Here is a 26,472-nt window from a genome sequence, read left to right as displayed (position 1 = left end):
TTAGAGTATCAGGGCATAAACTCAACGTCAGCGCCTGACGTTGTTTGGTATCTGTTCGACATGCCCTGAAATACAAGAAGATAGTTTAGACCTTCCAATAACAACGGTGATGGTATAGAAGAGATGACCGCTTTGTCTGAAATTTTAAAGAAAACGATACGATGTACTATGGTCGTCTGAAGCAGCACCTTTAACGATAAATTCTACTCACATCCCAAATAAAGTTTAAAAACCACAAATCAATAAATCACATTAGTCCTATAATAGCAATGTACCATTGTCAGTTATCGGAATCCAATGGTTACCAATAATGTAATCCGAGAATCACCGATAAACAGTCACCACGTCACGTATTAATTTTACACTTTTTTACATAAAGGCATTTTCCGTGTTACGAGTGGGAGAAAGTCATTAGTCAGTCCCAAATCGGAAGCTTTCAAGTGATTTGATTAATTGCCTTCTCCCTTTGATGGAGTGTTGGACCCATTACTGATTCAAGCTGATCAATTATTTCCGGATGAATCTAAGTAATGGATTTTCCATTGTTTTGTTGTCAATTTTTGTCACTTTTATGTATCACTTTTTTAAGATATCACGTCCGTAACACGAAGGTAAACTCACATGTTCGGCCCCAGCTGAAATGTATGGTGCCACTGATACCTGGCAGGACCTCAGAGTGCCTCAATTTATGTATGGTTTGATCATTAGTGTTTTAGGTTGCTCAATATTTAGATTTATTCACCGAGGTTAAATTGATAACATTTGAAGACATCACAATTCCCTCAGCCTCTTAACGATACCCTTACCATGAATAACACAGTCGATTTCGGTAAATAATTGCCTATTTCTAGTAATGCAAAGGACAAACTGTAGTCATCCTATTTCTCGGAATCCAGACATTACGTCTATGTTGAAACAATACGTAACTTTCATATCGATTTGATATGATAACATACAAATGATAGATCGAAAAAAGATGCTTCGACATGCTCAATAATGAATGTGCAGAATTCTGATTATAGTTCTTTGGCATGGAATGAAAAACGACTGAAACAATACACGTGGGCTCAGTTCGTGCTCATGATTTTTGCTTGTAATGAATGATGCATTCAATGTTTATGCATCGAAAGAATTCGGTGATAGATGTTGATGCCCTGGGCTATGTGAATTAAAGGTGGCCTATTGTTACAAATGAATCACACTGGGGGATGATTTAAAGATATTAAGGATGGAGAGCTTAATGATGATGTAAGTGCAGTTCGAATTATTTTCTGCATCAGAATGGCAGAGGTGACGCCTTTTCTTCCATACATACAGCGAGTTGTATAGATAGTCATCGGCCTTCTTTCCATAGTCGAAGCACGGACACCAGCATGTTTTCTAGCGTCGGTGCAGGTCAAAGTAAGACATCAGTACTTCTTACGCCTTGAAAGCACAAAATCAACACGCCTTCGATGCCGTCCTTTTGTCATCAGATTTCCACCCGAAAAGAAACAGCGCTCCATGGCGTTCCATTACCGACACCCCAGCAGTCACCATAACCGAGCTTTGCCATAGTCCATCACACTGACTTGTTTGTTTCCATGACGAGTTGCCAGGCCAAGTAACTTCCCGGTGGTAAAACGACCGGGCCTCACCGAGCGACAACTGATTTGCCGAAACGCCATGATCGCTTTTAATCTCCCCATTTCGCTGTGCTCCGTTGCCCAGTCTGTTGGTATCGCGGTAGGAAGCTGGACGGGACCCGAGACTGAGAGGATCGGATGGCGGTCTCAATCGATACACGCCCGGATGCTGTCACCATATGTCCAAGGAGATTGTCCTGCTCGATTTCGGGTGAATGCGTTGGGAGACAGAACAATTGCACTGAATACTGGTTTCTGTTCGCGTCGAAGATCAGCCTACTAATGACTTCCTATTCAGCGATCGATGTGCTTACTGGCAGAAACTGCGTCATTCGGTCTTCCTCGGAAAATGACAATAGAAAGGGCAAATGTTACTAGCTATATATAACACTATCTTATATTAAACATAGAATATGTACATGCAAAAAAACATAAACCACCCCCACCATCGACCACGAAGCGATAAACGATAGAATTGGAGTTTCTAAATGTGGATTGCTGTTTCTAATAATAGGATGAAATGCCAGAACTAATATGTACTTAAATTACAGTATAATACAAGTCGATAGTTTGGGTGGGCATGGTGATAAAGGCTTAAAATAGGAATTGAGTCATATCACGAAAAGCCCAGAATTACCTTCCAATTCATTATTTTGAAGACTCAAGGAAATTACGATCATTGTTTAGCACTGTTTCGTTGATGAAACATTTCGGAACAGTTCACAGTTCAGGTCCGTTTTAGCTTCCACACATGTGATAAGGTAATCCGTAAACAGGGATTTATTTAATAATGTGAGGATATCATAAAAATGTGTGGGCCAACTCTCAGAACTAATCGGGCGAACATTTTTTTCCTTCTACGGATATCAACCTCTTACTGTTAACAGAGAGCCTGCGAGACACAGCCACAATCTCCGCCCCCTAAGTCGGGGCGAGATGCTACAATTAGGAAATGAGTTCTGACTATGTCAACCTACTTAATCTCATTCAAGATACATAGTCAAAATGATACGGAATCTTGCTTATTCATACTTTCAGTTCTAGAAATCAGATGAGCAACGGAATTCAAGCTATTCTAAAAGATGAAATATCGCAAGAGATTAGATAATGTCTTCCTCTTTGCGTGGACTCCCTGATCATAAAACTGATACTTGATTGTGAGTTCTCACTTCCCGGCGATAGCGACTACACGAAAGTTCGTAGTTCCTTCATCGTGCACTCATGGCTTTTTGTAGTTTTCTTGGACATTTCATTTCGGAAAATTGTTATTAGTACGGTTCGACCATTCTTTCATATGCAATTGGATTATTGGCTTATTGAACGATAAGGTGAGTGGGCTTCAATCATATATCCTCGCAGTTTCAGTTTATAAACAATGAACATGCTTTTTCGATCGCTGGCAGCTTTAGACCATTTTCACTCGACCTCTAATCCACTGAGCTCGTAGCTGAAGCATTTTTGCGAGGTTCATTGCACCGCGAGCGCTTCTTGTCTTCGGAGACATCTCCTTGCCAAAAACCTTTGTGTAACCTGCTCCAAGATCTGTTCGCTGACTATTACTAGGGGTATGCTAATGGTTCGAACTTAAGATACGATCTCGTTAAGTGCCCACCCGTTGCTGCTACGAAATGAGCTACTTTGTGTCTCTAGATCACTCTGCAAACTCGGCCCATCGCAGAAACTGTCGAGGTTTTTATTCAGAAGCTCCAAGTTACTGTCTGTTATCACAGGAAGCTGTGTTATTTGATCTTGACGTGTGCCAATGATGGGACTCTTGGGAGACGTTCGATTCGGAAAAGCAATCTGACTAATGTAATCGGCTGCTTTAGCCTCAACCGGTTCTTAGACTACTGTGGTGCAGTTTTGCTGGCATGAAAGCATGGTGGTCGAAACCAGCTGCAAAACTGGTTGACGCCGTCCTCATGATCCTGTCATTAGCCTGTGTCCATTAAGTCATTGTAAATTGACCCCAGATTTTGCCCTGTCTCGTGTTACGGTCTCATTGCGTTGTGAATCAGACAGTTCAGTATGCTCAGACTGCTCAATTGTCCTTAAATAATACATGTACATTGGTCAAATGGCTGCACTTTGTGTCAGTTATAGAGTGGCAAGCGATGTATAACATACAGGCCAGATTCTACTCAACGCATGCATTGTCTTTCATCCCAAACATGTTTACACGTTCTATAACAAAATTGAATCTAAAACAATAATCTAATAACAGTGTCTCAACTTTAGCTTTAAAAAGAGCTTAATGACATGAAGTGCGATTGTAGTTTGATGCATTCTAAATCTGATTATAGGAGTTATCTTCATTGGATTTCCATGAACCGATGAAGTTACTCGGTCCGTGTGGTAAAAACCGGGCAATCCTCCCGGTCGTGTGTCGTTAATGATCCACTCACTGACATCAGTTCTTATTGAATTTCTATCAGACAGTCACTAGAGCCAGGGAACTGTAACATGATCATCCGGGTTCTTTATCAGGACTCGATCTTCTTAGAATTGTTTTAAATCAATCGGATGATTGAGGATAACGCTGTGGGTATGTCTGACGATGAGTGCTCGGCATTAGTTACGTTTTGTTGCATCTTTAGCTTTCAGCTACTTGGGAAACAGCCCAACTATACACGTGGGCGACTGGCGTGCCAAAGCCACGGATGGAGTTTATGTTTTCAACAAATAGTCAGCCGGTGTGATGAGTAGAGTGATATCTTATTTATAGCCTATTCCCATTTCACCATCGTCGTCATCATCATCGTCCTCGTCCTCGCCATCATTATCGTCATCGACATCGCCTCCATCACCATCTACCTACCGCTGGATCAGTCCATATTAAAAGTTCGTAATGACCTTGAGCGTCTCTTTCTGGAGCACACTGTCACCCAGCAGTTGAAACTATCTTTCTACTATCAACTTCATATGTCATAATCGTCAGAATGGGTCGGAAATTGAAAAAATGGACTTTTGCTCGACAACTCAACAAAAACAGTTCAAGATCGTACAATCATGTACTTGCATCTCAGAGACAATAATGCATCGTATTGTCCAACAACATAAGCTGCATGTATCCGGTATATAAAATTCGATGGTTTGTGTTCAACGAAATTCATTTGTCAGTCATTTGGCCATTTAACCAGCTTACCCAGCGATGCAGAATCATGCCTCCATCTCTGTCAAGTAGTTTCATACCATTCAACCTTTTAGACAAGCAGACTCTGGTCCTGTCTTACCAATACCAATCGCCGGCTTTATGCTATCTAATCCTGACTATCACTCCCGGCGAGTATTAAGCTTGATAAAGATAGATATAGCACTCGGAGTGCCCATTTTATTGATTACCACTAAGTAAACATTTCCCGTGTGTATTTCCGATGACAATATGGATTTTTGGAGTTTCAAGAAATATCTATTGGCGCAAATTCAGACCAAGCACTGAAGTACAGCAGCACGTGTAAAATAGTCTCTATCTACTGACTAATGATTTCGACATTTTCATGTGGTGCCATTGTTTGTAGTCGGGACACGTTTTATTTATTTATCGGGCCTAGTGAACGAACTTGTTTCTAAATCATATCCCGTTGGGTCTTCGGGAAATTGGGGGAGATACATTCAGTTGCTGAGACACGTAGGCGAGGCTAGATCTATACATGAGGCTCAGCTGCTCAGGTGGGAGGAATTGAGACCCTGGAGACACTTACGAGAAGACATAAGATATCCTATAACCGCCAGAAAATTCTGGATGCTGTGTAGGCGTCACACTTCAAAAAATCATCTGCTGCCTGGCCAGATATTTTGCTTTTAGGAACAGGAGATAGGCTTCTCAGATGGAACAATTGGGTTTAAAAAGGCTCTGGTACTCCTGGTAGTTTATTTTGACACCTCCTAAAAGAGATGCACGAGGAGGTTCAGGATGGTATAGGTATGAAACTATAAAGCAGAATCATACACCATCTCTGCCAAGTAGTTTCATACCATCTTTGGGACAAGCATCCTCTGGTCATGTTCAATAGTCGTTTGAAGGAAATGGCATTTAACATGTTTATTAAAGGCAAAGCCATCATAGCACCAGCAAAGAAACCTTGAAGCACTCGTTTCCACGACAAAGTCGGGGATTCACCGTCGGTTGCACGAACTTTTATGTCGAAAGGTGGGTGGTATTCAGGTCGACAAAACTGGCCTACTGATGTGACTTTTCGTCACAACCACTACCACCACCAAAGCAGCTCAAACCATTGCGATTCCACCTGTGGCGCTCTGGTTAATTCCATTGGTCATCTTACTATACAACAGGCGCTGAATGCAATCCTCGACCTGTAAATGAGAAAACTCGGCTCGAGAGCATCCGTACCGGAGTAACCGGCGACCGGCGTACGTCCGGTTTCCAATTACGAGTAAGCCCAGCTTATTGTTGTGCGCACGCTTTACAGTTGGCAATCGGTGAACTTCTTCTGTATCAAGTTATCGCCACCATTGTGTTAAAGACAAGAATAGAAATACCCGATGAAGGAGATCAGCCTTTACTTTGTCAAATAACCGTATTTCACTTTTGAAATCCATTACTATTGAATGCAATATTTCATTATGTAAGAACATGAAAGAGTGATTACAGTTCACAAACGGAAAGAAATGGTGTCTTTGTTGAACCACTTTCTAATAAAAAATTCTATGCCACTTTCGATTTTTAAGATTAAAATGTCTGAGAGGTTGTGGTCAGTATTTGTCTGCGTCATATATCTTTTGCTTGCCATTACAAAATTCCTCCATTTAGTGCAACAACATCTTCTCTCATGACCAGGTTTTCCTTCATGGTCGCTGCTGCATGCCTCTTTCTTAATCTGTTTTCGCATACCTTTCCTAACCCTTTGACATGCTTTATATTGCAGGTATCTCATGGCCTAAGACGATGACCAACATATCAGCCTCGGGAGGCTACATCATAGCCTACCCTACAACAGAATATCCGCTGGTTAACCGAACCCTGAACATCACCAGCGAAAATGGCACCGACGACGCGCCGGATTACAATTTCGTGAACGACAATAACTTTTACGACAAATTTACACCCATGGTAAAAATTGACCAGTTTATTACGCCGATATGGTACGCCTTGGGCGTGCCTGGGAACTTTCTCGCATTCGTTGTGTGGATGCAGCGCCAGATGCGGCACTCGTCAGGGGTGTATCTGGCCACCCTGGCGTTAGTGGATCTCTGTTTCTTACTGTTGCACATCATTCACGAACTGGACGAAGCCTGGGGGATTAGCACGAGGAGTAATCACGTGCTCTGTAGCGGATATCCGGTGCTCTTTCTCGCCGTTCAGTACATGTCGCCAGTCCTTGTTTTAGGATTCACCGTCGAACGGTACATCAGTGTCTGCCATCCGTTTCAGAGAGAAAAGTACTGCACGGTGCGGCGGGCGACGAAAGTTGTCGCCCTTCTTATTGTGATATCATTATCGTTAGCGATTATACAGGGCTACTTTTACAAATACTACCCTGAAAGAGGTTGTGCGCCAAGAGACGCTATTCTTGTGGGAGATACCAAGTCATTGTGGTTCATATGGACGTGGCTAACGGAGCCGCTAGTGTTTGCGCTTGTGCCTCTCGTTGTGCTGATCTTTAATATTCTTGTGATAATTGAAGCTCGAAAACTGTCAAAAGCTGAACCTGCTTTCCTGAACAGCAAAACGAGTCAGAAAACAAGCGCTACAACGATCATGCTTTTAGCGGTATCATTCTATCTTATATTCACCACGCTTCCAATTACGATAGTATATGCCTTGTATCTGCAATTCCCGCCTGGCAGTTTCACCATTCAGCTAGACGAAGTTCCCGAGAACGGAGTCTGGCACAGACATTTCGTGTACGGCACGATACGGACTTGCCTCCAGGAGTTCGCAATGTCACACTATGCATGCAAGTTCTACATTTATTGTATTACAGGAAAAGCGTTCCGAGTCCAACTCATTAATTTATTTGGTCGCATATGCTGCAAGAAGGATAGAGTTCGGGGTTCTGACTACTGGCTTGAGAATTCGAAAGGGACTACCAATGCGAGCATTCGGCATCAGAACGGAACGTGTGTATAGCGGCAACTAAAGAGTCAGGGTCAACTGTTATGGCTGCCGATGCCGAAAAGTTTTTTGCTCGAAGTCTAACGTCTTAGCTGTATCATAAGAACGTGTACAGTACATCAATTGCTTGGCTGTTCTGGTGGTTTTAAATTTTCTGTAGGACCCTAAAATCCCAGTTCTCCAAAGAATGTATGTAGCAAACGCAACACCTCTCGCCTGACAGCAAAGTAATGTGTTTTTTTGTTAACATTTGACATTAAATATCGGCAGCCACGACAGTAAGCGAAGAGTCTGAAACCGGGTATTTTTGTATAATTTGTAACCAGTGTGAATTGAATCGATGTATCGACGTGCTTTATAAAGGATTATTCTATGTTGCCAGATTTAGGCAAATTATCAAGAGTTGGAAGAGGACTATCGTGTACCAGCGCAACTTTATCTGCTCATGAGAAATGCATTACGTCTCATCTGAAAACATTTCCAGGGGTCAGACAGATGGCACTTCTAAAATCCTGTGACGTACACTGGTTTTAACCAATTACGCCATCTAGCCGAATCTGCTTGAACGTTAGTGTTGTCACCATGAGCGAACAATGAGGCTGTGAGGTTGGTGCGAACTGCGTTTTGTAAAGTATCGCTTTCTTAGGATTATGGGCAAGTGCAAGCAAATGGCCCAGCCATTACAGCTCGGCACTTGAGGTAATATCTTGGAGGAGACCTAATATTCATGTATTAGAATCTATCCCTCAATTTGCCAATCAAATCGAAATTGACCCATTCATGAAAATGCTCATGACTCAATCTGTTAAATGAATTCGGCCACATGAATGAAGTGTTTATGCCTCCCCAGTTGTCGCATTGCTCTCTGTCAGCCCTGTACAGTGGCACTCATAAAAGTTAAGATGGTTTCCTATTTTAGGAAAATCACGGATAAATCACGGGTATTCAGACTCTTTGCGGAAAAGCCAGAAAAATCACGGAAGAATGTGTCCTTCCCTAGGATTTTGTGGTTACGAGTGGGATGATCCGATTGGTTACTTGAAAACGGTTGTTATCATAAAATGAACTCAACCCTCCCTTCTGGTGGTGACTTCGTCCTCATAAGCCCAATTTGCGTGAGAGGAGAATGCCACTTTAAGCAAATTATGTTCTTTCATTCTCCTTCGGAATAGTTTTTTCCATTATACGTGTACGTTTACGTTGATGGTATCTCCTGGTTACTTTCAGGTGGATAATCAGTGATGATCCTGAAAATTGTTTTTGATGCTGATTTGGCTTGTAATTGGAAGCGTATTCGGTCTTTGATTGATTATACAGTGTCAAGAGTAAATTTATACTCGTTCCCGCGACAACATGGCCAACGGACAGCTGTCCATAGTATTGTGCTTCTTCTGGTTTCCGGTATACAACAGGAAGTCGGACCTTTTTTCATATGGCTTATTATCTGGAATATTTTTCAAATAAATATATCATAAAACGTATTAGCATTTCATGGTTTTTCCTCCTATGCACTTACTTGAAGTGTTACGACGAAGTACATGTAGTTGTTGTCTGTCTAAGTGGTGTACAGATTTATTTTCATAAATGTTTATAAATGTTCATGGGTTTTCTCGATTTTGACAATTTTCCTAATCATCCCTAAAGAATATCTCCTTATAACATGTACATGTACCACAGTGTCAGCACTTTGAGTCGTTCCTATAGAACCAACGTGTTCACACCTGCGACATCGAACCCTGTCGAACACATTCTGGGAGGATGTCAAAGACGGGCCGTCGTCTGGAAGGAGATCTGGCCGGAGGGGACTTGCCCTTGACAAACCGCAGTGTACAGAAAGAAGAACTCCAAAGAACTATTGACTCCATCGTGACTAACTAACCTCCAGCAAACGAAAGGAGGAAGAGAATATCTCTGAGTCAACTATCGCATTTATTCATCGTCGAAGCCCAGAGGTACATTTGGTAGAGCCTTATGAAGAGCTCTGAACGAGGAAGTACGAGGTATGTAAAAGCATTTTATCGACGATTTTTTTAAAGAGGACGCCGCATTCTCCTCAAGCAACTATAAGATGATTAACGATTTCGTGTAAAATGGATAGCACAGGTCGTGATGACACTACAGACCTCCGTTCGTCGAACTTCATTTTTCGTAAGGGTTGCGAAATCTGTCTATCATGAATAGTCGGAAACATACGCGTGAAATGAAAATAGACAATAGATAGACATACATGTATTTGAATAACAACTCTAGCATGTTGAGACATAAGAAGTGTTTTCTTTTGCGGTTTTGAGTATACGATCGATAGCAAATAAACGTGAACGCTCTGTCTTCTACTTTGGAATTGTGATGGCTAACATTCTTTCCCTGTGTCTGTTGTAATACTGAAGACGTCCTAAGGCAAAGCTGAAACAAGAGCAACACGATGTCAATAAGCATCATTAATCTTTACTACCTTGGGGTGGGGTATATTATCTCATAGCTTACAGAAGTCAAAAATCTAGCTGCGCCCCTGCTGTGTCAAAGCACAGGCCAGTGGCAGCTGGTGGTCATAGACATTGGCAGAAACAGTAAGTGCACCGTATGTTCGTATGAGACAAATGTCTGCGCATCACAGTACAGCATTCTGAACAGGACGTGCGTATTGTCATCTAACATCTTCATACTCGTCATAGTTTTCAGACAGTTTAGCGTAATTCTATGAGTTCTTTGTCACTGTCTAGACGTGTAGTGGTTCCATACAAAGAATACGTGATTATTGATACATACCGTAAGAAGAACTTGTTGTCATGTCCATGCCTAGGCGGTGCAAGTGCCATCATCGGAGACAGGATAAACCAGAAGTAGTTCATGCACTATAAAGGTAATAGCATTGGCAGGGTTTGTGTGGGATTCACATTCAATTTGTCACTTGTCCTAATTCACGGTTCATTTTGTCATTGTCACTAGCAAATTCATATGGTCGACTTTGTAATTTTCTAATTGGCTTGAAAACATGATATGACACGACCTAAGTGAGAAATGTGAAATCATCATTTTCCCCTGGTAGCATCCTGGGAAGCATATTTAACCAATCTTTCTCCAATTTAATTCTTCACGAATAGAATTATTCCAAGTGTATCGAGTCTGGCGTTGATGGTGTATGAACCTATGGACCGGCCAGGCCCTTCCCACTCGTCAGCTTATCAGTGCATTTCGTCAGCCTCGGCGGACTACTTAAAAATCAACTGACTTTATAAAGGTGACAAGAGAGTATCTTCCGGCACAGCTGAAGTAATTGATTAGAAATAGATAAGTGCAAAGTATTGTATATTATATGAAATTCACACCACTCACGATTTCTGTTACTTCGACCATGGCCGCATATTTAGCCAGCAACCTTTCATCGACTTCTCCCGGCCCGCCGTCAAGTCTGTTCCTCTCTCTTAGGTATTCATAAAGAAAGTCCCTCTTGAACTCTGGGCTGAACATCATACCTTCGGGATCAGACGTTAAACCTGAAATGAATGGTCATACAAACACAAGTTTCAGGCTTTGAGAATCGACAAGAGATGACATTTGACTGCCCCGCCGTGTGGTTGCGGTTCGGCCGGATATGGATGGAATCTTACTCGGTGCCAACTTAATCACCACCAGACGGATTGGATTCGGCATCTTCCACCTAACCTCTTGCACTAAAACACATTGAAATACTTTCTAGGAGGTCAAGTCAGTGATGGGGTATTCTACAAGCAATATGATTCAATGTGATTCTGTGAATCAATAAGGATGTAGATTTCTGGTTGCTAGGTTGTGGTCGTTTATGAAGTTTTGTCAACAAGTTTTGTCGCTACATGTATTCTCGCATAGGAATCATACATGTTGGTCTCGCTATAGTTTTTGCGTTACTAACATCGCCCAGCCTTGAGTTCGTTGCGCAAATCATTCGGTCCAAGTCAACTGTAAAAACAGAAATTCTTACCTGAGGCGGCGGTTGAAAAAAACGCAGAGAAGTCATATGTGGGGTAACTGATGCTGCTGCTTTCGAAATCAATCATGGTGACTTTGTCTGAAGATAAATTGGAAGAGTTTAAGCAAGTGGCCTCTGCATATATACTACCGTACATTCTAACTTTTCTTGAATAATTTCCTTCAGTTGGTTGGAACTGCCAACCTGCAGTAAGTCGTTTGCATAAAAACAAGAATAAGTGCACCTAAGAATGCAGTTTTAGAGATGAATATCAACTTGAAGAACAAACCAAATGTTACCGTTATCTTCGTCGTATATAACGTTGGTTGGGTTAAAATCACCATGACAAAACGTTTCGGTGATGCTATCATCTTTGAAGCGTTCCAGCAGCATTCGTACTTCCCTCAGTCGTTCTTCCATAGGCGGCACTTCACTGGTGAACCTGACGAAACAGAGAAGTATCAACGGCGATGATTTATTAATGATACCGGTTTATATGGGCCACAAACGATCCGCCGGTACATGTGCTAACCAACAAAATTGAATTCTACAACCAGAACTATACATCTGTATAGATTTACAGAATCACATTGCTTGAAAAATACACTATCACTGTCTTGACCTCCTAGAAAGTATTTCAAAGTATTTTAATGTGTTTTCGTGTGCAAGAGGTTAGGTGGACGATGCCGAATTCGATCCGGCAGGTGGTGGGTAAGGTGGCCCCGAGAAAGATTCCATCTATATCCGGCCGAAAACACTGACTCAACGAGACTAATCAAGGTGCTAACCATTTAGTAGTTTCCTCGTCAATGATGACATCAGGCCACGGTTTAGTCAACATTTCCTCAAAAATGTCTTCAACACGTTTGGCTTGATGGATGTCATATTTTTCTATTGCCAACTTGTAACTTTTCTCGCAGTGGATATTTGCCATTTCCCGGGCAACCGCTCTCAAAAGTGAAATGAGAAGAGTAGGTAAAATATCAGACCTTCATCGATTGTGTTGTAGAACGGCTCCTCTGACTGGGATAGCAACCTCGACAGATTCCAATCTCGAAGGTTCGAATTAAAGAAACACTGAAGACTAATGTAGAAAGAACAACCCTACTCAACCCATACAAAAGCGTTCGCAGACAGCCTATAGGTACAGGCCGTTCTCATCATCCATACACGAGATGGCAACGGGGCGTACATAACAAACATACTTGCAAAGTTTGATATCCCGAAACGCTGATATAACATCAGTCCAGGAATAAGTCTTTCCCGTCATGAACTTAAATAGAAGTCCATTTTTGAAGATACCGTAGACAGGAGGACCTATTTCCCGTTCGGCGTAAAGTTTGGAATTTCTTATCTCGACATCTCTTTGTTGTCCGAATTCGATATCAGTGCCGAAGATTCTTGCCACGATCCAGTCGTTCTTGTTGTCTTCGTCGATGTAGCATGCCAGCACATGGTTCATGTAACCCTGGACGAGGAACTGCAGGAAGAACATAAAGTGAGATTCTAGAGCACATTCAAGCACGAATTCGAGTAGACGTGCTGAAAACCACCAGAAGCCTCTGGGAGTGATGAGGAGCGCTCTGAGCGTCTATCTAACTACGTCACTTGAAGGTGTTCGAACAAACTTCCTGTCCATCAAACACACGAAGTCATACCAGAATTGAATGCAACTTTCATGAACATGAACATGAGAATGCAGGTCAATGTAAAAACACAAAAAAATCTTGATTAGTAGTGGTACATCCTGTCCACGATGTCTGGTATAAAACCCGGCAGACTGAAATCGAAAAAAGAATTTAGGCCCAGCCCAATGCACGGTCTTTTGGCTTTTATTTAAACAAAGCACATTCGCACCTAGGCCTAAATTCCCTTTGTTCTGCAGTATCAGGGCTAATCTTGATAACACTGGCCCCCACGAAACGACTTTGGGGGTGGTCGATGGCCTTACTCGACAAGGGCAAATATGTACGTTACGTTCCCGCGATCTCTCTAAACGAGAACACCCATATTAATGTAAACCTGCATCAGAAAGCAAACTTCGTACCTTGAAGTGAATATCATCCCTTTTCCAAGCAGGGCGGACAACCTCCAAGACATCTCGAAGTGCCCCATCGTAGTTCTTAGGGTCTACTTCAATGCCCACCTCCGGTACAGCCGCCATGATTGCCAGTCGATTTCTCGGGGAATTTGCTTGTTGCTGCCGTAAGCACTCCTGTTTGTTGGTAACTAATCCAAATCTATTAATAACGACCACGTCTATCACCTCATGCCCTAAATATCGAATAAGCACCGGTCGTTCACTGACCAACTCAATCATTGGGTTTCAGTGCCTCACATAAGATTATGAAGTGGGCGGTATACCTTCAACTCCACGAACTAAGGCCTTATCGTCAATTTTTATCTAAATCAGTCGGATAATTGATTAATCATGTGAAACACTTGCAAGACTAGGTCCATGATTTAGCGATCTCAAATCATTGCGGGTCAAGATGGACTAGGTCAAGTGCTATCACTTTAGGTTTACTTGTGGCCAGCTTACTTAGTTTTCACCTTAATTTTGACAACAAAATAATTTGACTTGGTATCCTGGTGCATTGATTTTGAGAATAAAATATCAGTTAGGCTGGCCTTTACTCATATACATCCTACCGTAAATTACCAATAAAGTGGTCATTCAGCGAACTCTCAAATTCTAACAGCGATCACTATTTTCATGCGAAATATCATGCCCATAATGCCTGTCCAATTTCAACATTGATTATTCAGGCTGTTATGTGAAGTTGTCACTGTACCTGTTATATTTTGGTTTGGAGTGACATCATAGAAACACAATTTTTTTGTGAGATTAGTATGAATAATTTACCACGGCAACAAAGCTGGTTGCCTGGATAAGAGACAGACTTGTCTGTTTTCCAGGTGTATACCAGTCTGGACCATCACGCAATTTTAATCCGTCCAAAAAAACCCGTAAAAACAACCGTAATGGATAGATTAGTGGCACTTCTGATGATCTTACTGTCAAGCCAAAGGACTCAAGTTGCAGGTAAGGATGCCTGTCGAATCATACGAATTTATTTTCTCCAAATGATTGATTGGCGCCAAAACATTCAATGGTGATTTTGATATTGTAGCCCGTTGGCAAGACGGGTTGTCGCGCATCCAGGGTCAGTGGAGACCGGACGTGAGTGAAAAGTTGACTTCGTGACAGAATGTTTCTTCTGGTGCGGTGGGTGAGTCGAGGTGAGAATTCACTGCTACATTTGCTTCAGAGTATTTTTGAGACAGTTCCATACTTTCATTTTCAGCGACATTGAGTGTCGTTGGTTACACGCATCGATTTGGTGACTGCGGTTCAAATAATATCAAGAAGATGATTCCCGCCAATAAGGACCAGTGTGGTGATGAATGTAACATTTTCGCCAACTGCAAGTCGTTTGTCTGGGTGGACAAAGGAAGCAGCAGCAGTTACTGTTTTTTAAAGACGAGTGACTGCGCATTCTTGAGAAGTGAAGACGTGATGACCTATCATTTCTTCAACAAGCAAGGGAGTCGAGGTGAGATCAACTAGGTGGACTTTAACAATAGTCGTTATCCACCCTCGTATGAAGAATGCCAACACTATAGGTTGAAGCAGACATACAGACCAAGTCAGTCACAAAACTGCGCATATCAAGCACCTCGAAACCATCATTCCCCCCCCCCCCCCGGCCGCCTAAAAGTCCCCCTTCAAATAGCTTTTGTTTAAAACCACTGTTTGAGCTGAAAATATTCTATTTGAATTCTAGCATACAAGGAATATAAACTCGACGGGACAGATACGAATGTACAGTGAGTATTTTGCTCACGTCGACTATAGTGTCCTCCCTGATTTTCAACCAAAATGTGGTGTCAACAGTCCAGGTTCAAGTCAAGTCTCAATGCATCGAAACAAAGCCGAGGCAAATATTAGGCTTCCCAGATTCCTGATTTTTTTATGTCAATGTTCCCTGCATGCTGTCTTTTTCAAATTGATGCCTTTTCCCGAAACTCATGACCAACAATCTCTTCTGTAGTTAATATCGACTATCGTCCCAAGCCAATCACCGAATACAGATACTTAACGATTTTAAATCATTTTCATATTTTTTTTTACGTAAAGGCTAAAAGGAACTGCCAAATTTGTAGATTCAACTACTTTTGGGAAGGTGTTATCATTCTCAAACACAGCAATTGCTCAGGTCCCAAAGATGCCGATAAGGACCACAAGCTTCTCCATTGCGGCGTATGTCAGGTTCCGATCTTTTGGAAGGTATGTGAAAGTAGTCGGTGCAGCGACCTCTGAGACCTTCTTATTTCCAAAAAATCGAATACATGATAGCCATGTCCATGTATAAATAAAGTGTGCATTATAACTGCATTATCGTTCCGTCGAACTGGCAAACGTATTCAGTACGGGTTTCCCCATCCTGAACCTCGTGATCTATACTCCCTTTAAACATAGCCGGGGTTATATCTTGATAAGATGCAAAAACCTTGGTGGTCAAGATGAGGTTTCCCATATCTTTTGACAGCCTAACAAATCAGGATCTTTAATAGTTTCTTACTGGGTCTCTTGTAAGAATGTTCTCGTAAGTCTGGTGCATCTCTGATTCTAACGTCTGGGGAACAAGGCTCCGTAATCGCAGTCCCTGTTACCTGCTATTAAGGTGGGGATTCGGGGATATTATGGCGTATTGACATAACATCTTGAAACATTACATCATAAAGTAGCAATATATATAAAGCATAGGTTGGACTAACTCATGACCGGTCTTCAATTTCTTTTCATAGCATACAAACTATCTTTTCGGACTTCACGCGCTTTTGGAAGTTTATATTTCGAGTGAACTACGACGACAGAGTATACCTAGCTCTGAGGCGAAACATCAACAGTGAGGGAGCCGATCCAAGCCAAGACTTGGTTGAATTATCAGGGGGTGACATATCACAACTTCCTCGGGCCAACACTTGGCAACTGCTTGCATGTAGCTGGAACAGAGAAACTCGCGTAGCTAAGATATATTTAAATGGAGTTGTAGTCGGTGAGTATCAGATCCAGCCAGCTGACTCGTAGCACATCACAAAGTAATTCGCTTTATTAAGGTGAATTTAAGTTATATTTAGACGCTGTTTCCACTTTGAAGTAAGTAAGTAAGTATGTAAGTTTATTCACTCCAAACGACCACGTTCGTGGTATTCAGGAGGTCTACATAAATAAAGTGTTTAAAGATGGAAACAATAAATGTACATCATCTTACATAATTTGAATCCATTCGTACACAGGTGTACTGTGTTATCTAATTACTACTTAACACCATTTGTTGTTTGACATCAAAACTCTATAGCATGTAATTCCGTACATGATTTTTCGCAAAATTAGTTGTCACGGGTCCATGATCTGTCGCATGTTATCTCACCATTTTATTCAGCCACGCTATTAACAAACTACATGTAATTGAATGTTGTCCACGTTGGCTCTCTTACAAAATGTTCACCGTTAACCTAGTACAATTATCAAATTCAAAGCCCTTATTCTCGTTCGAAGTCGCAAAAGTTATTAACTGTATTGAGTAATTAATTGTCAGTCTTGTCGCATCCACTGCAGCTGTAAATTTCTCCATCAATGAATAAAGTGTCTATTGGCTTTCTTTCCGTCGCGTTTAGCGCTGCGCAATATTGCATGGGTGCAGTAGCTTTCTGTGGTTCTCTATCCGTTTCGGAAGAAATGGGTGCTCAAAAGCACCAGCGCGTGTTGACAGTTACTACATATGTAAATCGTCTCACCCACTGTACCTATAGTTATAGCTAAATCTTCAAGTCCTTTCGAACTGTTGTCATTACCAGCCGATTATCAACATAGATTGATCAAAAGTTGTAAGTTCTATTTTTTCTGAACTCATGCCGATCTACCGTCGTGCGTATATTCATCCTTCAAAGGAGGAGACTCGACCTAGACACAAAAACAGTACTTTGCCTTTTCTTAATTAGATACGAAGTCGCCAAAGGCCGAGTACACCGACCTTGATCTTCAATTGAACGACCATCCCCTATACGAGATAGGGGGTAATCCGAGCTCCGGCTGGTATCTGCAGGGAGAGATGGCTCGTCTCAAGATATTCTTTTACCCCATCAGTCAAGCTCAGGTAGATGCCTTGTACGAGAGACGTAAGTCCGATTTTTATGAGATTAGCGATGAAATAGGGGTGTAAAACCAGACCAGATCGGATTCGTACGCGTTTACACGGCACACCAGTCTCGACCGATCCATATCGACCTAGATCGGTTTGGTTTCGTGTAAACGGCCCCAAATCTCGTAACGTCTAAAGGCATGCGTAAGAATTGTGGGATATTAGATGTGTGTGACACACAGTGTCAGCAGTTCTTATTCCTTGTCGTATGTTGACTGGCCCACACATGTCTTGCTGCAAAAAGTTGTAGGCACACGCATGTCTTAAAATCATACCAATTTCCCAACCTTATCCAAACGTTTCGATCAAGTCTAACTGCACTGCTCGTTTACTCACGACGGCAAATTTTAGAAGTAGCAACTGAGCGACATTATGATTGGTTCTTCGAAGTATCTGTGTAATCCATGGCGGACGTTGAAAATAATGTTATATTTCACGTTCAACGTAAAACAAAATACCTTAAACGATACGCTTTCTTTTGAAAGCATTGATAGACCTAATAATTACTCTTAAAAGTGTCACCGTCGTTATTTGTCTGATAGTATACATCGTCAATTTCAAACTTTGGTTGTTGCCGTCACCGCAGCAGCACTGAGCGTTAATCAGGAGTGTATGAAGCATAGACGTACCAGTATAGCGTTGAAATTTGGCCTTGACTGCGGTAATCTTCAAATTTCAGTTGCTGATGAGACTACGACGTACGTCCTGGTGGGGCAGGAGGAAATTTCAGACACGCCTCAGGCGACGTTCCAACTGAACTCACTTATCCAGTGTGCAGTGCAGTGTCAAAGACAAAAGATGTCGTCAACCACCACATGCCAAGAGTTCGTCTACATTGCAAACCTTGGAGTTTGTAAGCTATACGGGGGGAAAACGACTGGTACCTCGAGTGCGAGTGGAGGAAACACTGTTCAGCATTTTCGGCAGGGGTGAAACACGTTAAACCCGAAATTAACAAAACACTCATTAACTCGTTGGGTAACACAGTGCGACAAACACGGTGCAAGGACTAAGGTATCTGGCTATGCTGAAGTGATGATGTTTTATTTAACGCACACATTACATATTAGGCTTAGCAACTTTACGAACTTACTTTTTCCATTATGCTTCCAATCCCACAAATGTTGATGTACAAGAAATAAAGTGTCGTTTAAAAATAGTGTTAGTAATGGCGAATGTGTTAATGTTTTGTAAACATGAATTGATGAGTCAATATGGCCTAATGGGTAAATCGACCCACATGAAGAGAGTTATCCGCTTGGTCCCAGCATTAAAGTGCATATTGTCTCACGCGTTAACATCCATAAGCAAAGAATAGGCCTACGTCTTCGATGCCAACCTTGTAAAAAGACTAACAGTAAGTAGCTCGAGTATGGAAGGAGTGAACACCACAATTCAGCATTTTCGACAAGGAAATAGATTAAGGGCCCAAACAATCTGTATATTGCAACTCGATGAAGAACAGTTTTGGATGAAAACCCAACGGACATACATGCAAGGACATATTGGGTGATATGAATAAAGACTAGCAAATGCTTTTATCTAAATCTCCTTGTACATTTACACTAGGCCTTCCTGTACAAAACCCGAGTAAAAGCATTTGCTAGTCTTTATTCATATCACCCCATTGGAACGATTTAGCGCACATGGCACATATAGTGTATTTAGGATTGGCGGCTTATGTTTAAGCAATTAACAATAAGTGCGTATTTGCAAACGTTTCGCAAAAAGCTATACATTGTCATGTTGATTACAATGAACCAAGCGGAACGCCATGGCTCTTCAGTCGATGCATAGTGCTTGGATCATCATTGCATAATTTATCGAAATGCTTCGACTGTACGATATACAGAGTTCCAAACTCGCACATTGCCGAAATTAAAAAAATCAGACACTGGAATTGAGCAATTGCCGGCATGTTTGATAATCCTATATATACGACCAGTTCAGACTGTAAATCTTATTCAGGCCGAATTAGTGTCACTTTCTCTCATAAAACGTTTTGTTTTATTAATAAACAACAAAATATGATCTTTATGAATAGAATCTGACACTTACTGGTGGGTTTTAAGATGATTGTACGTGACTGGACAGTCAACTCCAATCATTTGCCGGGTTTGGGCGTAAAGGGTGTTTGTATCTAAACTCCAATCACTAGGCTGACATGTTCGCAGACTCCATTATAATTACTGTCTTCTCCCACTTAACCGAGCGCCAGGAAAATGGCTCGAAAATGACTAAGTCCAGAAACATGGTAGTCTGTAGTTTTTTACCGGTGGGCTGCAAACATTCAATATGACAGCCAATTATAGTGATCAATTGTTATTGGAAGACAACTTTGTAAATGTTGTCAATTCAATAATGCCTGGTAGCTAGCTTTATCATAGACCCCAGATTAGAAATTTCTGGTCAACAAACACTATAGGCATAAAATGAGGACGCTAGTTGTATTGTATTCATTCATTCAGTACAGGACTACCCCATGTCAATGTTCATGTCTTTTATCCACTTACGTGGAAGGTATTGGCATTGCCCACGAAAAGGGCGTCAATTATCAGCTGTGGCTGTTCTTTCTAATGTTCGCCTGCCATCAGTAAAATCGGCCTATTCATTTGCGATTCAGCCGCGCTCGGTTAAGTGGGAGAAGACAGTATATCCTTGGTGATGCTAATGGCTATTGTAATGTACGTTTTCCAAAAGTGAGATTTATTTATGAAGCCGACGATAATATACAGGACATTTATCTGCCGTAATGAATAATTCCTACGTACTGGAAATAAATATATCGACCGAAATCATTAGTAGCCGCAAATTGTCGACGACTGAAAGATGTCGACTTGGTTACCTTTGTAGCGACACACAATTCAAGTTATTTAACATTGATCAGCACTATCGTCCCGAAAAACGCTACTAAAGCGCATTGCCGAGCAAGGTGCGTGTTTATTCGAGCTTTCAGTTCGCCATTTCCGATGGAAGTAACAAATATGGATGGGTTGGTGATGATGGTGGTACTTCTATCAATTCATAGGATATCATCTGCAGGTAAGATATCAGAGATAATCGGGTAGATGACACTATCAATGCTGAAAAGACTGATAAAAGGTTACCGAATGTCTCGAATTTATTTAAGGAACGATCGGGCGGATTTATTGTTGCTGTATTAAATCTTCCTGACGCAATATATGGTCGGACGACTGCATGGACACCAGGGATATCGTTGATGCGTAATTATAATCGCGGTTGTCGCATTCGCAGTTTATCAAGCAAATGCAAGGTGTGACGGGCGATTACATAATAAGCTATTACCCCTTCTTTTTCCTGATCAACTGCAAACTTGCTATGCACCAGTAAAATCGCCTCTGAAAAAGGAGACGAGAATAGGTTTGAATGGGAATCGTTGCATGTGTGATGTTGTACCAGCGGTCAGTGTCATGTGTCATTCCTGCTTAAACTGTTTTTTTATAGTGCACAAAGAATACAAACTTGACGGGACAGATACGGATGTTCAGTGAGTATCATGACGTGTATCATTAAGGAGCCGGTACGAGGTTTGACCCTTTACATGTACACATCAACTGATGACTTTAGTGAGTGTTGTGATCCTCTTTAGCTGCGCCTGAATCTCAACTGCATGTACGGTTTGGGAGCCCTGCTATGCAAGGAAGTCTTATAGGCCATCTTGACCCTCAATGTATTGACATTGCCAATACCGCTGGAAGTTCCGTAATGGTCTTTGGCTTGATCAGTGACCTCTTAGAATGGGTTTTATGATATATGTACATGTGTCAACTTCGATCTGTGACTTTCAGATTAGGGGCACCAGGAAAAGTCCAACCCACGTTTATAAAATCGGCGACTTTCGGGAAGGTTTTATCATTTTCTGGTTTTGCGATCGCTCGGGTTCCACGAGTAGAGATCGGGACAACAAGCTTCTCGGTCGCGGTCTATGTCAGGTTCAAAACCTTTGGAAGGTACGGTAAATAAGCTCGCTGTGTAACTGCTAAATAGGACCGGTACTATCATCAGCCGAAAGAACCTATCGTGATGTTGTCGCGATGAAGCCCGCACGGAAGAAGCGGGCTCGAAAGGCATAGATAGCAGTCAGTCCTAGCCAAGAGTTTTAGTTGTCGATGATGAGTGCTCCTGTTATAAGTCGGGTGTGCGACGCGATTCCCATCTTCTTTCGGCAAAAAGGAGAAAGTGACCAAGATGATCCTTTCTGTTGTCAAAATTGGCCACAATTTATTGTGCGCAGTTATCGAGCATCCTCAACTTAACGGTAGATTTTACGAGTTTTAAGTAGAATGAATAACTTTATGTCTATTGATTCCCAATACTTGGACATCGCTAAAACTTCTTCATGCTAGTGAAAGTACATGCATGTATAGGAGGTGATATATAAAAGCATCATGCAGATCTATCGGCGGGGTGCATCACGATCCCTCCTCAAGGACTCGAGAAGACTAAGATTACGCACACCGCCGATAAATCAGCAAGGAGATCATAGGATGTGCTTGATACAGCGTTCATAGAGTAAATTACATTGATGTCCATTTCTTTTTCAAAGCTCTCAGACTATATATTCGGATTTCACCCGCTATTGGCAGTTCTTGACAAGGGTGACCAATAGAAACCAACTGTTCTTAAACCTGAGGCGAAACATCAACAGTCAGGGTTCTGACCCCGCTCAAGACTTAGTTACTGTTACCGGGGGTGACATATCAAAAGGTCCTCGGAGCAACACCTGGCAACTTCTTGTTTATACCTGGAGCAGGGAGACCCGGACTGCTAAAGCTTACCTCAATGGAGCCTTAGTCGGTATGTTATTGAATTGGTGAAAGTGACATACGTTTTTGTTAACGACGTGATTCGTTAGTGTGCATGCACATTTTTTATTGTGTCCCCTAAGTAATTAGAACTAATCATCGCCGTAGAATACAGAAACTGTAAAAAAGCCAGTGCGATGAGAATTTGCTTAGTGTTTCTCATCTGCATGCAATACATTCTTATTATCTGTTCTTCGTGATTGTTTATTGCCTTTTCTTTGAATAGGCACCATGTCACCGAAGGCCGAGTACACAAACCTTAATTTGCAAGTGAACAACCATCCCTTATACGACATCGGAGGTAACCTAGTCTATGGCAATCATTTCCAGGGAGACATGGCTCGTCTCAAGATATTCCTTTACGCCATCACTCAAACCGAAGTAGCCGCTTTGTATAAACAACGTAAGTTTAAAAGGTATTTCATTGCAACTGGGTGGTTTTGAATGTGGCCTCAAAACACTAACTTATTACTGAGCCTAAGCGCCACTGGAAAAGAGGGACGGTCATCTCCCAGTGACGACCATGCAGCAGATCTTTTTGGGATACATGTTTATATACTCGTATCCCACGGATCGGTTGCCCTAAGAAAGTGATACATCTATATTATTGAATGCATAGCAACTAGAGCGTGAAGCTTTGCCTGTAACACGTTTTAAACTCAAAAGCAAATTTGGCAAGTAAAATTACAGGCAATTGGTTTGTTTTAAATGTATCTTATAAACTCCTTCCCCAACCCACATCACACTGATCTTTCCCCAACAAAATAGTTTCTTATATCTAATCGATTCAAAAAGAAAATGGGAACGACCATGCTGGGTCATCATTCCAAATACCGTTTACGAAGGCTTGCTGACTGAACATTCATCCATGGTAAGAAACAAATATGTCTCCGGTATAAAGTTGCCTTGTACGTTTCAGTTGTTTACGGTACGGACAGCAGCACATACGTGCAGGTGGGGCAACAGGAGGTTTCAGATACGCCTGGGGCGACTTTCCGAACAAACACTCTCCTCTATTGTGCCCTGCAGTGCCATGAAGTGAATCGGGACCTGACATCCGCCGCCATATGCCAGGAATACGTCTACATTGAAAACCTTGGACTTTGTAAAATATACGCAGAGAAAGCGACTACGCCAGAAGCGGGCGGAGTTAACACCGTAAAACATTATAGAGTAGTATTAAAGTATGAATGAGTATGAACCATGTTCAAGCTTACATTAGGTTGGCCGGATACAAAATCAACGGGGCCTTGTCTCCTTCCATTTCGTCCGCCGAAACTTGTTTTCGCCTCCTCTCAAGTTTGTAGTATCGACTCCTTGCAATAATGCTAGTTTTTTTCATAATTCGCCTGATGACATTATCCCGTTAAAATCAAAATATCATGAGAATGTACCTCACATGGTTTTGGTAGACCTGTGGAGAAACGTGGCTGATAAGCGAGATAGGAATAATGAGTCGATTGGGAAAAGATCACACAAAAAGTGTAAGGCTATTGGTTCGCCAAGTCAGTTAGCTCAATATCATAATAGTAAATTGCCTTGTAAATAAACTGCTAAATATAACTTCTTTTGTTAGTTCATTCTTTTGCAAATAAAAAGATATCGAATGTGATAACTCACTAAAAGTAGCCATTGATCCTATAATTAGCCAGTTAAACCTTGGGAGAACGCACATTTGTTCGATTGAATGACTCCTCATAATTAAGAGTCAATCGTGGATTGGCAATATGTTATGCTAAGAAATATTGAACTGAGATCACTGGGTACATTTTCTAGCCCATCAACCGGTGAATAAGGAAAGTGGCTAAGTGGAAAACTGTCTGCACCATTGGTATCAACCATGTTTAGGCTTCGTGAGAGCGAGAAAGAAGCTTGCCTTCATGCTTGTAATCAAAATCAGTACTAAGAGCAGACGGGTCAAATACCCTCCCGTGTCAGGACGAAGTCGAGTACTCGGAAATGGTCGTCATGAACATTTCGGGATCTCTTAGGCCTACTAAATATCATCACCCATCACTCCCAGTGCAACCGATAGCGATGCCTCGGCCATGAAGAGTACTCAGAAATGGTGATCAGGGCCGAGGGGTTGCTGCAGGCACCGTAGAGGATACGAATCGAGTGAAAGCTTCCGAAAGATGCAAACTGAAATCAATACACAAAGTGTAGCTTTTTATTGTTCAACGCTAATATACCATATCACTGTTATTTCATCTGTTTACTGGTGTTACAAAGTTGGTCTTCGTCTGATCTATTGTATCTTGACCCTCAATGTATGCTTTACATACGTATGGGCGGAGGTGACGGAGGCAATACCACTGGAAGTTCAGTATGGATCTATTGCATTTGTTGCCTTAGATTCTGTAACTCATTTTGACTCCATATTCGGACAAATCATTGCTGTCCCTCCGCTCGGTCGCTGGAGGGGCGCGTTGAGCTGGACTGAAAGGACTTGTACTCGTAGGTTGTGAAAAATGACAGAGCCCCAATCAGTTATATTCCTTATTGATTCACGAGCTTCTGGTTTGCCTCACTTGCCGTACACTCTCATTCACAGAATAGATTCAAAACTGCCGGAAACAGTGCTTTTTCACACTTCCGCGCCATGCCTCGTTGTGGTAGTTGAAAAAATTAGGCGTTGGCAGTGCAAGCTCAGAAACAACAGGAGTTCCTATTGATTGTCAGCTCTTGTCGGGATGAACTTTTATAAAGTTTGAAAGACACAATAGGCATGATAGAGGGTCGTGTGTAGCTGTTTCGAGACAAGTGTTTTGACTCTCAGTTAGATAGGTACTCATCTCGCACACTCGTGATGATTCAACCGAAATCTCATTTACCCTAATCCAAACAGAATACTTTGTCGTCCGAAATGTGCCGCTGGATGTTATTTGGCCATATTGGACTTACATGTAGCATGTCTACAAAATAATCATAAGCAAAGGGACAGGTATTTTTCATACATTTGTTTGTGTTCTTTGACGTAGTAACACAAAGGCAATGGGATAACCTTCGACAACCTTCTAAGAGAGATAAGGCATCATTATGAGACTGTTCCTGCTCGTTGTCCTTTGTCTTTTCTTGCTCGGAAGTGTCAGGGCTGTTCTATATAAAGGTAAGATACAAACATTTCCCTTTTAGCAGTTTAACCTATCATTTTCCACATCTCGTACTTATCGGTCTAAACGCTGCACTAACTTCTGAAATGGGCGAGGCGGAATTAATTTCAACAAGCCTATTGGCGTTAAGTTCACAATGCTCTCTTCAACATGAAGGTATTTGAAGTTTTGCAAAACCTTCAAGGGCTTTCGGCCAACACAAATACGTACCCCGTAAAAGTTTTTCGGTCAAATAAAAAAAAAACCTATCGGTTATGAGATTCTGAAAAAACCTCCAAGGGATTATCACTTCAGCATATTCGTCATAGCTGAAAAACTATTAAAGCTTCTTCACAAGTCCAAAAGCTATATTTCTAAGCGTCTGGGATCGGTCTGGCATAGTTCACATCGATCTCGTCCACCATGCCGGTGTAAAAGTAAAAAGTGTCCCCCCTAGAAAAAGTGTCCGGGCCTATTGTATTCTGACAGATTATGGCATATGGCTCTATAGAGGCAATGACCGTCAATAGCTCAGCGCATAATAGAATCCTTTGTTCCCGGACATTTTATCCTAGGACATTTTAAACTTCTACACCGGCCACGCCGTATTGGCTTTCATCAAGTACATGCGTTACCAACAACAATACAAGCCACGTCATGAGTTTGATGTGAACTACTGATACAAAGGTGGTGCTCTC

The 26,472-nt window shown here is 41.8% G+C and overlaps 4 protein-coding genes across 5 annotated transcripts in view; 3 read left to right on the top strand and 1 right to left on the bottom strand.

Annotated features, from left to right (window-relative positions):
• The window catches only part of LOC135483860 (FMRFamide peptide receptor frpr-18-like), a 52,020-nt gene extending 42,838 nt beyond the window's left edge, over positions 1-9,182 (top strand). For both annotated transcript variants that reach the window (XM_064764910.1, XM_064764911.1), the window contains exon 3: positions 6,512-9,182. In XM_064764910.1, the coding sequence (XP_064620980.1) occupies positions 6,532-7,716 (1,185 nt within the window). In that variant the 5' untranslated portion in view covers positions 6,512-6,531 and the 3' untranslated portion in view covers positions 7,717-9,182. The remainder of the gene's footprint in view (positions 1-6,511) is intronic.
• A 431-nt stretch (positions 9,183-9,613) lies between these two features.
• LOC135483858 (ethanolamine kinase 2-like) lies at positions 9,614-13,920 on the bottom strand. The gene is made up of 8 exons (XM_064764909.1): positions 13,695-13,920; positions 12,853-13,127; positions 12,436-12,597; positions 11,947-12,089; positions 11,660-11,746; positions 11,035-11,195; positions 10,468-10,553; positions 9,614-10,104 (listed from the first exon to the last, which is right to left on the bottom strand). The coding sequence occupies exons 1-8, from the start codon at positions 13,809-13,811 to the stop codon at positions 10,032-10,034; spliced, it is 1,104 nt and encodes a 367-aa protein (XP_064620979.1). The 5' UTR covers positions 13,812-13,920; the 3' UTR covers positions 9,614-10,031.
• A 1,228-nt stretch (positions 13,921-15,148) lies between these two features.
• LOC135483857 (uncharacterized) lies at positions 15,149-18,922 on the top strand. Its single transcript, XM_064764908.1, has 6 exons — positions 15,149-15,204; positions 15,436-15,478; positions 15,789-15,938; positions 16,460-16,710; positions 17,657-17,833; positions 18,536-18,922. Exons 1-6 carry the CDS (start codon positions 15,168-15,170, stop codon positions 18,787-18,789), a joined length of 912 nt encoding a protein of 303 aa, XP_064620978.1. The 5' UTR covers positions 15,149-15,167; the 3' UTR covers positions 18,790-18,922.
• Positions 18,923-20,473: 1,551 nt separating this feature from the next.
• On the top strand, positions 20,474-24,227 carry LOC135483856 (uncharacterized). The gene is made up of 6 exons (XM_064764907.1): positions 20,474-20,898; positions 21,322-21,364; positions 21,666-21,827; positions 22,424-22,674; positions 22,909-23,085; positions 23,602-24,227. The coding sequence occupies exons 1-6, from the start codon at positions 20,826-20,828 to the stop codon at positions 23,874-23,876; spliced, it is 981 nt and encodes a 326-aa protein (XP_064620977.1). The 5' UTR covers positions 20,474-20,825; the 3' UTR covers positions 23,877-24,227.
• Positions 24,228-26,472: the final 2,245 nt, after the last annotated feature.

Source organism: Lineus longissimus, chromosome 2 (assembly GCF_910592395.1).
Source record: "Lineus longissimus chromosome 2, tnLinLong1.2, whole genome shotgun sequence".
NCBI lineage: Eukaryota > Metazoa > Nemertea > Pilidiophora > Heteronemertea > Lineidae > Lineus > Lineus longissimus.
The sequence above is the reverse complement of the archived record's forward strand: the minus strand, read 5'-3'. Positions and strand labels throughout refer to the sequence as shown.

Bases quoted from the DNA above. Each gene is read 5' to 3' on its own strand.
- LOC135483857 (XM_064764908.1), top strand. From the start codon at position 15,168: ATGACCTATCATTTCTTCAACAAGCAAGGGAGTCGAG. The intron at 15,205-15,435 runs GTGAGATCAACT...TTTGAATTCTAG, and splicing joins CAACAAGCAAGGGAGTCGAG to CATACAAGGAATATAAACTC. The intron at 15,939-16,459 runs GTATGTGAAAGT...TTCTTTTCATAG, and splicing joins AGGTTCCGATCTTTTGGAAG to CATACAAACTATCTTTTCGG.
- LOC135483856 (XM_064764907.1), top strand. From the start codon at position 20,826: ATGGAAGTAACAAATATGGATGGGTTGGTGATGATGGTGGTACTTCTA. The intron at 21,365-21,665 runs GTGAGTATCATG...TGTGACTTTCAG, and splicing joins GGGACAGATACGGATGTTCA to ATTAGGGGCACCAGGAAAAG. The intron at 23,086-23,601 runs GTAAGTTTAAAA...TGTACGTTTCAG, and splicing joins AGCCGCTTTGTATAAACAAC to TTGTTTACGGTACGGACAGC.
- LOC135483858 (XM_064764909.1), bottom strand. From the start codon at position 13,811: ATGGCGGCTGTACCGGAGGTGGGCATTGAAGTAGACCCTAAGAACTAC. The intron at 11,747-11,946 runs GTAACATTTGGT...ATTTATCTTCAG, and splicing joins TATATACGACGAAGATAACG to ACAAAGTCACCATGATTGAT. The intron at 10,105-10,467 runs GTATGTATCAAT...CTCTTGTTTCAG, and splicing joins GACAACAAGTTCTTCTTACG to CTTTGCCTTAGGACGTCTTC.